General features: G+C 39.1%; 1 protein-coding gene across 2 annotated transcripts in view; it reads left to right on the top strand.

The window, feature by feature from the left end:
- Window positions 1-15,785, top strand: part of zbtb45 (zinc finger and BTB domain containing 45) — a 33,265-nt gene extending 17,480 nt beyond the window's left edge. The window contains exons 5-7 of one of the 2 annotated variants that reach the window (XM_085785940.1): window positions 6,119-6,401; window positions 10,696-11,067; window positions 13,295-15,785. In XM_085785940.1, the coding sequence (XP_085642066.1) occupies window positions 6,119-6,401; window positions 10,696-11,067; window positions 13,295-13,302 (663 nt within the window). In that variant the 3' untranslated portion in view covers window positions 13,303-15,785. Of the gene's footprint in view, window positions 1-6,118; window positions 6,402-10,695; window positions 11,282-13,294 lie in introns of those variants that run through there. The other variant, XM_085785932.1, reaches the window with a different exon arrangement.
- Window positions 15,786-16,040: the final 255 nt, after the last annotated feature.

The following is a 16,040-nucleotide window of genomic DNA, read 5'->3' as shown; positions in this document are numbered from 1 at the left end:
CTGGAGAAAGTTGTGACAGTAGTTCAGATTCTGTTTGACATCTTTTTAATTGGCGAAGGGTTCAAAGGCGGAAGACAATAGAGACAATACGTTGTTTTTACTCTGACATCTCTTCTTAGTTCTTGAGTGAGATGAGTTGGCAACGTTTGGATGAAAACATGTGGACAAGAAACTGTTAACTGGACTTTCTGGTTTGACTCCACTGGTTCTGGTTCTGTCTTTGTTTCTAGGAGTTTCCAGACAGAGTTACACACACGCACCGAGCAGGTTTTCATTTATCTCATTATATTGTAATTATTATTTACGGTACATGTTTATTATGCCTTTATAAGGACGGTGAAAAGAGACAAAGGGCGGAATGATCGTCATTCGTCACAGCGTCACAGTCGGTGCTTTGAGCGATGCCTACATGGCATCATGCCAACAGAATATATAACCTATTTGCATAATATATATACAATACAGCTCCAAACAATACAACATATAGGTCATGTGTATATGTGAGGGAAAGGAGGACAGATGTATAGGTGTGTATGTGTGTATGTGTGTATATAGTGTGTATATATATATATACAGTGTATATATATATATATATATATTTATATATATACAGCTCTGGAAAAAATTAAGAGACCACTCCCAAAATGATCAGTTTTTCTGGTTTTACTATTTATAGGTATGTGTTTGAGTTAAAGGGTTCTTACGGATCCTTACGGAAAGGCATTGAATTCATTCATCTAAAAACAAGGCCTTAATTGGCATTAAAATGTCTTAAAGGGATAGTATCATTTTTTTAAAGTGGGGTTGTATGATCTACAAATAGCCCCTAAGTACTTTAATTGCAGTAGAAGACTCTCTGCACTCCTCCCGTTAGCAACGCCAGCCCATAATAGCCCTGCCCAGAGATTTACAACATACAGTGTTGTGAATGGACCCAAAGAAACAGCCTATTTTCGCGGCCTAAAAGAGGTTTTACCTGAAAAAAAATACACAGTTCCATTGTTCACTATAATATAATTTTTTCCAGCCCTTCAAAGTGCAGGAAAAACACAGTTTTTATTTGGACCTAACCAACTCACGTATCCCTCCGCCCAGGGTTAGCGCCCGCCGATCAGCAGTGGTTAGGTCCAAATAAAAACTGTGTTTTTCCTGCACTTTGAGGGGATTGAAAAAATTATATTATAGCGAACAATGGAACTGTGTATTTTTTTTCAGGTAAAACCTCTTTTAGGCTGCGAAAATAGGCCGTTTCTTTGGGTCTGTTCATAACACTGTATGTTGTAAATCCTGGGCAGGGCTATTATGGGCTGGCGTTGCTAACGGGAGGAGTGCAGAGAGTCTTCTACTGCAATTAAAGTACTTAGGGGCTATTTGTAGATCATACAACCACACTTTAAAAAAATGCTACTATCCCTTTAAATACATTTTTCAAAGGTCTTGAAAATGTTAACACTTGGTAAGTGGGGTTTTATGATTATAATTAGTCTCAAATCTCAAAATAATTGTTAACATTCTGACATAGAGAAGTTAGTGGCGGTCGTCAAGGCTACATTTCTCACCGCCACCAGCTCCCAAATCAGTTTTTTTTCCCCCCCAATCATTCATGTAGCAGTCACTTTACCTTGGACCACATAGGAAAGTGGGTAAAATTGTCCCTAACCCTATGTAATAGATGTGGTGACGTTTTTTTTTTTTTTGTTTTTTTTTTGCATTTGTGTTTATTGTGAAGTCGGTCTTAAATTTCATTTCAAGTGGCATTAAAAACGTCTTAAAAAGTCTTAAATTTAAGTTGGCTTAAGCTGTAGGAACCCTGAATTAAAAAAAAAAAATTGTTTTATTCTATCAACTACCGACAACATTTCTCCCAAAATTGAAATAAAAATATTGTCATTTAGAGCCTATGAGGCCCGCGGGCACACAAGCAGCGTGCCAACGTCATCTTATGGCCCGAAGCTGAAATCAAACGCACCCTTTCTGCTGCGGGAAACCCTATAGATAGATAGATAGATAGATAGATAGATAGATAGATAGATAGATAGATAGATAGATAGATAGATAGATAGACAGACATGTTTATTGCTTTTTTTTGTTATTATTAATATTAAATCTGGTTATTTATCTAATTAGCCTCCCACATGTGTATATTTATGTGTATAGGATTATAAAGGATTTTTTTAAAAATTCATTTCACTCTCGTTTGATGACAAAGAGCGGGGACATGAGAAAAAAACCACACATTTTCTGATTTCGGCTTCACAAATGTGAACATTTTATACGTTTTATTTGAATTAAATCATGAGTTTCTGACGCCCACACACACACACACAACACACACCCACACACACTTCTAGGCGTTCACTTAACCGATCCAATAAATCTGTTAACACATGATGTTGCGTGACGAGTCGTACCTGACGAGTCTCTAACTACCACTTAACCAGGGTGATTGAATGACAGGTGCGTGATTTGTTTGAAGGTTTGTGTGACCCTGAGCCACGAACACACAGTCCTGCCCTTGTTTGACAACACCTGAGGAACTTAAAGTGTCACATCGGACTCATGTGATGAGTTAATTTACCGTACATTCGACTGTGAGTTATGTTTTCACTTCAAAATGGACTGGACAGGGAAAATAAACTATGTATTTTATTTATATATAGAAACAGGTGTAGCAATTTACCTTTTTCTAAAACAAAAAAAATGAGAGAGAACATGATGAAATCGGAGAAAAGATATTTAAAAGACAATAAAAATAAATGAAATAGTAATAGATGGATGGATGGATGGATACGTGTATTAATGACCATGTTAACTTGACTTTTGTGTCCATGGTTTTTCTGTCCCTAGGGTGAATTTTCAAGACAAAGTATTTTTCAGGGGGAAAAAAACAGTTATTGTGTTTGTTGGGGCGGAGTTGTAATGTTCAAAACATATTGAAAAATTCATATACATATATATATGGAAAAAATTAAGAGACCACTCCCAAAATGATCAGTTTCTCTGGTTTTACTTTTTATAGGTATGTGTTTGAGTAAAATTAAATTAATTTGTTTTTGTTCTATTCTATCAACTACCGACAACATTTATACAAATATTGTCATTTAGAGCTTTTATTGGCTAATGACTAAACTAGTCTAAATAACAAAATATCAAGTCTTTTCAGACCTTGAATAATAATAATAATGCAAAGAAAACATGTTCATGTTTATTCCTAAACAACACAGCAAGAATATTTTAACTCATATTTTTCGGAAAAAAATAAGAGACCACTTTCACAAAATGTTTCTTCGGACCCCAGTTTCTTCGGACCCCAGGAAGAATAGCCGATGCTGTGGCAGGTGCTAATGGGGATCCTAATAAAGAAAAGAAAAAAAGAAAAAAGCATCTCTACATGTATGACAGTCATTCTTTTCTTTTCTTTTTTAAATACCAACACAAACACAACTCATTCTACTTAATGAGACACTGATGAGATGATCACCTGGACCACATCTGGTTTTATAGGAAGATTATAAAAACCACTGCTGGGATTAAACATCGACATTATCCCACAAAAACTGATTTATAAACTCTTCCTGAGTTAAAATATTCTTGCTGTGTTCTTTAGGAATAAACATGAACATGTTTTCTTTGCATTATTATTATTATTCAAGGTCTGAAAAGACTTGATATTTTTGTTATTTAGACTAGTTTAGTCATTAGCCAATAAAAGCTCTAAATGACAATTTTTTTTTTTTTTTCAATTTTGGGAGAAATGTTGTCGGTAGTTGATAGAATAAAACAAAAAATTTACTCAAACACATACCTATAAATAGTAAAACCAGAGAAACTGATCATTTTGGCAGTGGTCTCTTGAGTTGTATATATATATATATATATATTTTTTTTTTTTTTCATATTTTTATTCAGTTGTCACACCGCACACTTCGCACATCGGACGTTTGCTGAAATCATGCAGGCCTGATTTAGATATTTTAGTTTGGAAATAATAAAACAAAAATAATTTTATTGACATATAATCAGTGTTCATTGTTTGCTTGCTGCTGAGTTATGCTAGCAAGTCTAAAACGTCGAGGAGCTGTATGTAAGAAATGTGTCAGAGAGTCGTCATATCACTCAGTTTGTCAGCAGAGACAAAGGAAACCTGTTAATTTGAAACTAAATGACAACTGTTGTGCAGCAAGTATGTTCGCATTTATCTGGCTATGGTACAGTGTTGCCCTCAGGCAGCAACATACCAGTTTGTGGCCTGTCACATCTCCACAATGCATTTCTTTTAATGCTGTAATACTTTACCATAGGGAACTAATAACAATGCACTAATAACAATGATTTAATTTATCACATGACTTCCAGGAAGCCATACTGAAACGGGTAAAGAAACAGGTTTGCCATTTTGCTCCACTAAAACAGTCTAAAAACATAACTTCCTATAAATATATTTGCACTAATAGATTGGTAAAGTTTAATTTTTAATAATTCTATGCAATTTATCTGGTTATTAAAGGGATACTTCACCCAAAATCAATAATTCACCAGTTTTCTACTCACCGTCATGCCAGAGAAGTGTTTGGAGAAGTCAGACGCGTTAGGACTTCCAGGGGGAACTCAATCGTCCAAAACACACACTATGAAACATCCAGATACCTCCATACTGCTCGTCTGTACTGACTACTGTTGTAGCAGTAGCTCCCAGTGGCTTCCTCCATGTTTACATCCAACATCCAATGGTTTACAAACGACAAACAAACATCTTGCAGCATGCACACAAACATCACCAGAGCCACTTCTCCCAACCCTTCCTTGGCATGATGGTGAATAGAAAATTGGTGAATTATTATTGATTTTGGGTGAAGTATCCCTTTTTAAATAATGGAAACGTGTTAAAATGCACCTGTTATCAGAAGGCAACAACGTACCATTATAGACAATTGCAATGTTGCCTTGAGGCCACAGTAAACCGCTCTAAAAATAGCTTGCACCGACAATTAAAGGTAACAAACCTACTGCTAAGATTATAGGGATTATGGCAATGGGCCACTGTGCCAAAATGTTGAACTATCCCTTTAAGAGTTTGAAGAAATTTATTTTTTCAAGATATAAGGCGAGACACCAACAGGCAAAAACACTGTTTTTTCATGCACTGGTCAATTTTGAGATTTTTGGCTATTTTTCTTCCTTAACATGTATTCTTTCATAAAAGTCAAACGAAATGGTAGAAAATCCACATTAAGGTTTTTATTTTACATAATTCTGTCTCTTTTGTTGGTAGATTTCTCCTAAATTTGCCAAAAGTTAACATGCTATTGTGACATACTGTGCTGTGCTTGTTGTCTGACCCATGTCATGTCAGGTCTCATTGTAAAGCTCTCTCTCCTGAACAATGATGTAGGCTTCAAAAATGGTCATTTCCTCCGTATCCGCAACCAATCGTAAACGTGTGATTTACATTAACAATCTATGGAATTTTACAGTACAAGTCTTTAAAGGCCGTTTTCTCAAAATGAGTTTTTCCTCAGACTCTGAACCCGAAATCTCCACTTCAGCAGCACTTACAGACACCAAACCTTCCAGTTTGATCCCTGTCTATATTCTGAATGTTTTTACAGAGGGGATTGTTGATATATCATTCACAGCCTCATTTATACAACATTTTATTCCTAAAAACAGGGCTGAATTGGATTTTTTAGGGCTGGTGACAGTATTTTCTCATTTACAAAGTAATAAAAAGAGATATCCAAAACCCTCCTCTGTAAAAACTTCTGACTCTAACATGTGGCTTTATCCATTTTTCAGATTTCGGTTCTGGAAATGTATGCAAATTAGCGCATATTTCATCAGATATTGCCTCATTTACATATTTAAAAATAAAATTTGACAAGACTTCTAATACAAAAAATATTTGTCTTAATGTCAGTGATAAACTTAGGAAGTTTCATGGTGATATCTGTTATTTAAAACTGTTACCCTATCCATCTCCATAAATATCCAGACAAAACCAATAGATGAGGCCAGTGAACATTTGCTGATGAGCTGAGCCGTTTATTTCTTGACTTCAACAATAATTATTTTTCTTCTCCTTCTCCTTCTCCTTCTCCTTCTCCTCCTCCGTCCTCAGCTCCTGTTCCAGTACCCGGTGAGCCAGTCGCAGCCGGCGCCGTTCTACATGGGCGGGATCGACAGCATGGCGGGGACGGAGCCCAGTCAGCAGCAGCAGCAGCAGCAGCAGCCGCCCCCGGCGCCGATGACCCCGGCCCCGCCGCCGCCGCCCCCCTCCTCCTCCTGCTCCGCCGGCCCCTCCCCCTCCTCCCAGGGATCCGAGACCTCGTTCGACTGCACGCACTGTGGCAAATCTTTACGTTCCAGGAAGAACTACAGCAAGCACATGTTCATCCACTCCGGTAAGATGCCGCTTCCCTCCGCTGCCATCCTCTTTGTTTTTACTTCCTGAAAAGTTTTACCTACAACACAGCATCGTTTCCAGAAATGAAAACGACTCTGAGAGCTGCGACGGAGTATTAGGGCCTGGAATCGACCGTTATTTCTAGGCATAATGACGCAATTAATTGTTATTTTTGCTATTTCTTGACATTGTCATGTAATTAGCAGCAAACTGACTCGTACACTGCAAAAACTCAAAATCTTTCCAAGAATATTTGTCTTATTTCTTGTCAAAATGTCTCATTTCTAGTCAAAACTAATCTCTTTCCACTTTAAATAAGACTCATCACCTAAAAATTAACTTATTTTTAGATCATTCTCACTTGTTTCAAACAAATTCTCACTTGAAATAAGTAGAAAAAATAAGAAAGAAAAACTTGCTCCACTATTTCAAGTGAAAATATGCTTGAAATAAGTAAAAAGTATCTAAAAACAAGCTACTTTTTATGTATGTATATGTATAAATATACTTATTTTAGGTATAATGAGATTTGTTTTGACTAGAAATAAGATAAATAGTCTTGGTAAGATTTTGAGTTTTTGCAGTGTATCAACAGTTCCGGTTGTCTGCCGGTGTGACCCGTGACCCCGGACCGTGACGTGCTTCCCTCTGCTGCCATCCTCTTTGTTTTTACAGCATCGTCTCCAGAAATGAAAACGACTCTGAGAGCTGCGACGGAGTATTAGGGCCTGAAATCGAAGGTTATTTCTAGGCATTATGACGCAATTAATTGTTATTTTTGCTATTTCTTCATTTCATTTTCATTTTCATTTCTCCTTTATTTATTCAGGGAAGGTCAATTGAGAGCGAGCTCTCTTTTTCAATGACGCCCTGATTACAAAAAACACAATTATACAATATACAAGGTCATGATTCACAATTACATACAGGTTGTAAAACATTCGATAATACGTTTTTAAAACTATCTAAAGAAATAAGATGATCCAGTTTCAGACAGTTTTGTAGGTTATTCCACTTTTGGGGGGCATAAAACTGAAAGGCAGTCTTCCCCAATTCTGTCCTGATACTGGGAATTTGTAAAACCAAGGTGTCCTGTGAACGAGTGTGTAAGTTACAGATTCTAAGTGAGATTAAGCTGGTAAGATAAACAGGTAAAAATTTCAAGTAAAGCTTTGTAAATAAAAACCATGCAATGTTGTTCCCTCCTTACACTTAAGGATGGCCAGCCAACCTTGTTATAAAGAACACAGTGATGGGTTCGGAACATCTCCAGTAATAAAACGAAGAGCAGAGTGATAAAGTGCATCCAGGGGTTTCAATGTAGAGAGAGGAGCAGCATGTAAATGACTTCACCGTAATCAAGTGCAGATAAGAAAATGGCCTGAACAAGTTCTTCTCTACATTCCATTGACAGACAAGATCTATTACGATTCTTGACATTGTCACGTAATTAGCAGCCTGTAAATTAAAGGGTTACTGAAGTTTTTGCTGCAGTAGCTTCTGCAGCACGAACACAAGGCTGTAGTCCGCCATTGTTGCTAGATGACTTCTTAGATTAGGGCTGTCATAATGAACTTCGCTATTCGAAGAGAAGTGGATTTATCGTGCATCGAGATGTAAACAATTTTAACCCCCGAAGAGCTGCAGCTTCAAATTTACGAGCAGAGTTTTTTTTTTAATTGCCTGTTTATTCCCACACGACACACACACCACCTTTTTTCTTTTTTTTTTAAATCTATCAATCGATCTGCACACCCCTTGCGTGCCGATCCGTGGAGAGCGATCAGACCAGATCAACTGTGATCCGTTGCACCACTACTTATAATATTTTGATTTCCCTTCTTGGCGTTTTATATTGAGTTGGTAAAAACTAAGTGTGTGTGCAAATATTACATAACAGATTTAGTTGGAATGCCCTTTAGTGGACGCGGGACGTAATAATAAACTGGTATAGGTGTATATTATGAGCTAAAAAAAACAAAAAACATTAAAATTTTGATTATAATTTGAATATTTAAAGGGACATTGTGTAACTTCTCCTGTTATCTATTCACGAAAATCGATAATTTGGTTCAAAAGTCTGTTTTTCATTCACCAGTAATCCCCCCCATCAACAAACTGAAGTGTTCCTTTCAGCTCTGAATGAGCCGTCCATATCATTCATATCTACATGGAGCGGGTAAGCTCGGTGCAGTGAGGAGGAACGGAGCGTTACACTGACGCTGCATTCACCTGCAGTCGGGCAGACGGCCGTCGCTAACAAACCAGATTTTAGTCATTTTAGTCACAGAAGTCCAGAGAAAGCCGGTAAAACGTGGGTCGGGTAAACAATACGACATCGCCATGACAACATATCGTCACGTGTATTGTTTTGCCTCGTGCTGACGGACCACTTGTTTACATAGAGGCTTGTTTATGCCGTTGTCCGTCTGCCGTCTGCCCGATTTCACGTGAATGCAGCATGAAAAAAGAAAAATGATTGAGTTGCTTGCGATACACAACCACAACGCTAGATGGGAGGAATTCCTACACAATGTACCTTTAATATAAGAAGCGTTAGAAATTCAAATCTGGTTTGGGGGGAAGATTGACACAATTGATCGTCTCCAGGCTCCAGATGCCGTTATTAATAGAAACAGGGGATCATGTGATGTGGTTTGACTACATTTTCATTTCAACCTCTGTCTAGACTGTCACTCACACACACAGACATAATAAGTGTGATGATTACTGGCAATTAAAAAAAAAATTCTAAAAATGAAGAACAGCAAAACGAGCTGCAGAGAAGGAAAAAAAAAAAGAAACATGGTCAGTAAATACTTGTACTAAAATACCAGAGTTGTGTTCAGCCTCAGGTGTGAAATGTGTAATAATGTGTAATTAGGGGTCTGTCTGTCTGTGTCGGCTCGTTGTGGAGGATTCACATCGTTCGTCAGCAGTTTTCAGTCTCAAACAGGAGCAGGTTAGATTGTGAAGGTCACAGGTTAAAGGTCAAAGGTCAATGTGTGTGTGTTTGACGTGACAAAACACTTTTTTCTTTCGTCATTAATCAAAACTCATTATGACAAGATTTCACACAAATGGTGAATCTTTTTTATGTGTATTGTTTTGTTTTTGTATTGTATTGTACAAACTGTCACCGTCAGTTAAAGATGTCTTAAACAGTTAAAGAAGGAAGGAAGGAAGGAGGGAAGGAAGGACGGACAGACGGACGGACGAAGGGGAAGATGTGAGGAGAGAAGGAAGGGAAAAGGGAAGGAAAGATAGATAGATGGAGGGAACAGATTGGGTCAACTGGGTCGAAAAGGAAGGAAGAAGTAAGGATGAAGGGAAGGAAGGAAGGAAGGAAAAATTGTGGAAAGAAGGAAGGGAAAAAGGAAGGAAAGAAAAGTGGAGGGAGGGAACAGATTTGTTCAAGGACGGAAGAGGAAGGAAGAAAGAAAGAAGGAAGGGGAAAAGGACTGGAAAGAAGGAAGGGAAAGATGGAGGGATAGGGAACAGATCAGGTCAATTGGATCAAAAGAGGAAGGAAGAAGAAGTAAGGACGAAGGAAAGGAAGGAAGGAAGGACAAAGGGGAAGATGTGAGGAGAGAAGGAAGGGAAAAAAGAAGGAAAGATAGATGGAGGGAGGGAGAGAACAGATTGGGTCAACTGGGTCGAAAAGGAAGGAAGAAGTGAGGATGAAGGAAGGGAAAATTGTGGAAAGAAGGAAGGAAAGAAAAGTGGAGGGAGGGAACAGATTCGTTCAAGGAATGAAGAAAGTAAGAAGGAAGGGAAAAGGACTGGAAAGATGGAGGGATAGGGAACAGATCAGGTCAATTGGATCAAAAGAGGAAGGAAGAAGAAGTAAAGACGAAGGGAAGGAAGGAAGGAAGGAAGGAAGGAAGGGGAAAAGGGTTGTGGAGAGAAGGAAGGAAAGAAGGAAGGATGGAGGAAGGGAACAGATTGGGTCACATTTGACCCAGAAGGACGACAGGAGGGTTAAATGTATTTCAGGGAATAAAAGATCAGTAAAAAACAAAAATAAAAAATAAAAACTTTCGTTCTTAAAATCGATTTTTACGATTTCAAAAAATCGATTTTTACAATTCCAAATAATCGCGATTACGATTTTAAATCAATTAATCGAACAGCCCTAATTCATAGTGTTGTGAAATTAATTAATGCATAATAATCGTAATAATCGTGATTGTTTCTCTGACAATAATCGTACCAAGAAAATGTATAATCGTGACATCCCTACATGAAAGTAAAGGTCATGTACTAACCCGTGTGTGTCTGTGTCTCTGCAGGTCAGAAACCTCATCAGTGCTCCATCTGCTGGCGCTCCTTCTCCCTGCGCGACTACCTCCTCAAACACATGGTGGTGCACACCGGCGTCAGGGCCTTCCAGTGCTCCATGTGCGGCAAGCGCTTCACGCAGAAGAGCTCGCTCAACGTGCACATGCGCACCCACCGGGCCGAGCGCACCTTCCAGTGCAACGTGTGCCACCGGGCCTTCACGCACCGCACCTTGCTGGAGCGCCACGCCCTGCAGCACGCCCACCACCCCCACCCCCACCCCCACCCCCACGCCCCCCCGACCCCGGGCCCGGGCCAGGGGCGCGGAGCCGACATGACCTCACCTACCAAGCACAGTCCTCCGGCGCTGGGAGGACCCTCAGGTATGGCCGCCGCGGCTGGCATGGTGGGCAGCATGGCCAACATGCCCAGCCACGGGGCCTCCTCCAACTAGAGAGAGAGAGGGGGGGGGGGGGAGAGGGGAGGGGGAGGGGGGAGAGCCCACTCCTCAGGCAGGCGGTCCTCCTAACAGCCTTGTTGATGTTTTTAGTTATCAAGGGAACAGCGATTCAGCCTTTAACCAGGGTTCCTACACAAAAAGAAAAGTGGTTTTACCTTTTTTTTTAAAGGTCCCATATTATGAAAAACAGGTTTTTTCTGGTCTCTACACACATAAACTGGTCCTCCCTGAGCCGACCAACTCCTAGAATAGGGAAAGCAAACGGGTCCTGCATCCACTCTGCAGTAGCCTAGAAATCTAGCTGCACCCTAGCGGCAGCAAATATATTTGCTCCGTAGGTGGGTCTAGAAACGAGCCATAGGAACTTTTTGAGTCTCGAACACCGTTTGTGTTCACCAATCACAGCGCTCTATCTGTTTAGAGAGTCGTTGGGCGGCTTAACGCGATGACATTTTAATTGGTTTGTCAGGCTAAGGACATCCTGCTCTTTGCTCTGATCTGGTCATAGCGCTGCAGAGGCAGTTTGAAAGACAGCCTTCATCCCGCCCCCTGGATTGAGCCGAGGTCGACCGGTCGTTTCCAGACTAGACATTTTAGTGATATAGTCTGGCTTGTCAGGCTAACTCTGCAGCCCAGCGACTGGTAAAACGGTGCTAAAACAGGCTGTTCAGACTCAGCTCCTGTGGTGATGTCACGACGGGAGCGAGGCCGGCCCCTCAGCGCGATAAAACGCCTACCACGTCTGTTTCTATGGCTGCAGTGCACAGCAAGAAACTCCTGAGCTATAAATTGATGAAATACAGACCAATTTTAAATCATAAAGTGGTAATAATCTTTGCCGTGTACAGTCACCATGTTACTTAAAGGTGCAGGTACAGAAACAGCTTGTTCTCAGTAGAGCTCATTTGAGCGACTTTCAGGACCACGGATCAGTTTGGGGCAATACATTTCGAATACAGTTTAGTTGGACGTCTGACAGCTGTGTGAAATTGATTAAAAAGAGTATAATATGGGACCTTTAACTCTTTTTTTTTTACTGTGGCCGTGAGCCACAGACCCTTCCTGTCATCGCATGGTTTGCCACATAGATTTATAATATATACTGACTAGATGCCGCATTCCCAGACAGCTCTATTGAGTGGAATACGTCTATAACTCGCTGAATATTCAACCGATTTTCAAGCCGTTTGGTTTATTATAAATGTCAAAGAATTTTTTCTTTGCAATTATCCTGACTGTCCGGCACCTGGCCTAAAATAGGCATTGGATGTGCGCACAACTACCCTGCTTTTTATTATAAATGTCAGACATGATACATGATATTTGATGATACAACAACAATTTTTTTTATGTATTAAACATACACTTAGATACTCAGACACACACCCACATGCATAAATACACTGACATTTGTTCTACAAGGGTCTGACCGGGTCTGACTGCTTGTCAGACGTATATACACTATGTCTACGGTCAGAAACCCCGTATCAAGATGGCGGCGCTATTGACGTGCGCTGAGAAGCAGAAGGCGGCATCTAGTCAGTATATACGTATATCTATGGGTTTGCCATGACAACCAATCACAAGCCGACAGAGCGACAACATCAATTCACGTCGATGAGCGGCCATTTCTTTTTTTTAAAAGAGTTTAAATCCAAGAAGGTGTAGAAGGAGGAGGAGGAGGAACCCTGTTCAAAGAGTCACCAAAGAGGTTAGGAAGACAAGAGGAGAGAGGGGAGGGGGGCTGCAAGGCGGAGGGGAGGGGGGGTGGGGTTTTATGGAGATGCAAGTTAGGGAAATAAATGAGTGGAAATGGGGGGGTATGGGGTGGGGGAAGTTTGAAGGGTCGGATTCACCGTCAGTTCACTGAATTCAGCTCCATGAGTTCAGTTCAGTGCTTCAAATCCAAAGTGTTGATATTAATATGAATATTAATGTTGATAAAAATGAAGTAACAACTCGTTAATATTCAAAACTATGAATAAATAAGTTCTCATTATTAAAGTCGTAGTTTTGACGACGGCACGAGAGGAGATTCCTTCAGCTTCTCACTCCCTCCCACTTTGTTTGTTGTTGAATAATTATGATAATCATAATAATAATAATAATGATAACAAAGATGATTATAAAGTCTTTTTTTCTGAATTAAGTGAATTGACGAGTGAACGGAGCCCAGAGCCATTCAGGAGAGAGCAGAGCAGAGGGTTGTTGTTGTTGTTGTTGATGATGATGATGAACGATTCGATGAAGAAGAGTAGTCAGAGCAGAGTGGGACTACTACAGAGGGAGGAAGAGGAGGAGGAGGAGGAGGAGGAAGAGGAGGCGCGACGCACAGCAGTGTGAATGAATTTCACCATCATCCATCAGACAGCTTTGTAACATTTTCCACAGGCGCCACCGCTCGGCCCCAGGATCATATATACCTCGAACCAGGACGAGCCCCCGGCGGCTCGGAGGGACACTATTACTCTTTACTCATTGGAAAATGTTTCAGCATGTTTTACACACATACACACAAACACACGCACACAAATATACTATATATATATTTAAATATATATATGTATATATACAAAAACAACAACAAGAAAAAAAAAAACCCTCGCACACATATATATATACACAAACACACACACCTACAATTACCTCGGTGGTCCAAAGACAGGCATTATGCTTCACATCTTTTAAGCTACATCAAACGAAGAAACAGTGAAAAACTAAAAAGCTACGATAGATCCATTTACTTTTTTGAAAGCTTACTAAAGTACTTCTATGTAAAGTTCCTGTACATCGCTATGACGCTCAGTTTGTTATTTGTTGCTCATGTGATTCTTTGATGCAGAAATTACGGCAGAACATTAAAAAAAAAACGATAAAAAAAAAACTTTTAAAGTGAAAGAGCCATTCACAGGAAGTTAAACTTGGTTGGAATAACTATGACAAATCAGTAACTTTTATCAGGATTTTTATTATTGAGTGTTTGGTTGTGTTTGTCTTTTTCGGGGATCTGGTTATATAACAATAAGTGGGTAAAAAAAAAAAAAGTGTTTGTTGCTTAAAAAAAACAAAAAAAAAAGCTTTTCTCGCAGCACTATTGAAGAAAAAAGAAAAACTTTTTAACATTTTAGTAAAACTAAATTAATCAAGAAAACGTACAATCACCCCTACTACAAGTTTTGACCAAGTCAAACTCGTGATAATGTTGATTTATCACAATAATATTTATTACAATTTGATCTCTATGCACAATTAAGTTTGCACATCCTGTTACTTAGACCTAGATGTTGTCGTCCCCCCCTCGAGTATTTGGCCTAAGATTGTTTATGTTCTACTGTTTTTTTGTGTTTCTTTTCTTTCTTTCTTTTCACGTCAGCGCCTAAAAGGTGATCTTTAAAAAAGACGTTTTGTGTCCCCAGCTTTCTGCTCATTCTCCTTTTAAACTGTTTGTCAGTCGAAAGCATTAAATGATTATTATTATTATCAAAGCAGTGTAGCTACTTATTGAGCTTTTTGTAAAGAGCCTTCTCAAATTGACATGACTTCAGAAGTGGACGTCCCCCTTAAAAAGGAGCCAGAGATAATTTTTAATGAGCTTGAGAACTTTGCGAGTGATGAGATAATTAGATATAACAAAATGAGGAGGAAAAATCACTTTAATCAAGACTTTCTTTTTTCTTTTTCTTTTAAAAAAAGAGTGAATCCAGGAAAAAAAAGGTGTAGGATGGATTCACATCCCCTTCAGTCCGGACTTCACTATAAATATTGACATTATAAATGTCCCATTTTTAAAATGTGGAATTAAAAAAAAACTGCTTATTTACACAGGAGCAGCAGGTCCGCCAGCGCGTTCAGTCCGTTGGCCTCTGAACATCACACACACAACACACACACACAGATTTGCTGACTCAGTAGTTTTTGTTTTCTGTCCAGGAGGAAGTGGACAGAAACTTCTCCAACTCACCGGCAGTCGGTCGGTCGGTTGGTTGGTTGGTTATAAGCTATATTATAATAAAAAAAAAAAGAAAAAACAACAAAAAAAAAAGTGTTAACGCCAAACCTTTGGTGCTTTTATGGAAATCTTTACCTCATGTTGCCAGTTGCCAACAACGACGACGCGCTGCGGCCTGTGTGTTTTTTGTTTTGGTAAATAAGCGGTGTTGAGCTGTTTCAGAGGTTTGATCTATCCTCAGAAAGTGGAAGTGGTTTTGGTGCATTTTGTCTGAGGCGGACCCTTGTACAGTACTGTAATATGTGTGCTTTGAAGCCATGTCAGCGCATTGTAACGTACTGTGTTATGCTTTTTTTGTTTTTTTGTTTTTTGTTTCCTGTTGTTTTACTGGGAGGGAAGTTGATAATTGTTTTTTCTACATTAATATTTCTTTAACAGATGTTAAATATGTCAGAAGAATAAAAAAAAAAACTGTCATTTTATAAAAAAAAAATTTAGAAAAAAAATCACTTGTCATCGTAAAACCGCATCTTTTATGTATAAAAAAAACAAACAAAAAAGACTAAAAGGCATGATTTTAACTTTTTTCTGAGAACTTAGATGTCGTACTCAATGAATTAATTGAATTTTAAAAATGAGTGATTTCAAAGATTTCTTTCTCCAAATAAAAAGTCTTCTATGGCACCAGGCCAGCTTCTTGTCCCTGATCTCATTTTTTCATTGACCGTGTGCGTGAGAGCGAGTGTGTGATTACTGTTTTTTATAATAGAAGACCCCATAAGGTCTATGGATATTCTCATTCATCCAGGTCATCGTTCTTTTCTGGGCAAATTGAATTGTAGGCAACTGGACTTGTATTGTATTTTGAGGTGTTGTATGTATGTATGTATATGTTGGAATGTATGTTTTTATGTTTTTAACACCTAGACTGCAACCGAATTGCCCAA

This window comes from Trachurus japonicus, chromosome 1 (assembly GCF_045865225.1).
Source record: "Trachurus japonicus isolate A0001 chromosome 1, Traja_1.0".
Lineage (NCBI taxonomy): Eukaryota > Metazoa > Chordata > Actinopteri > Carangiformes > Carangidae > Trachurus > Trachurus japonicus.
This window is presented reverse-complemented; position numbering and strand designations above follow the sequence as displayed.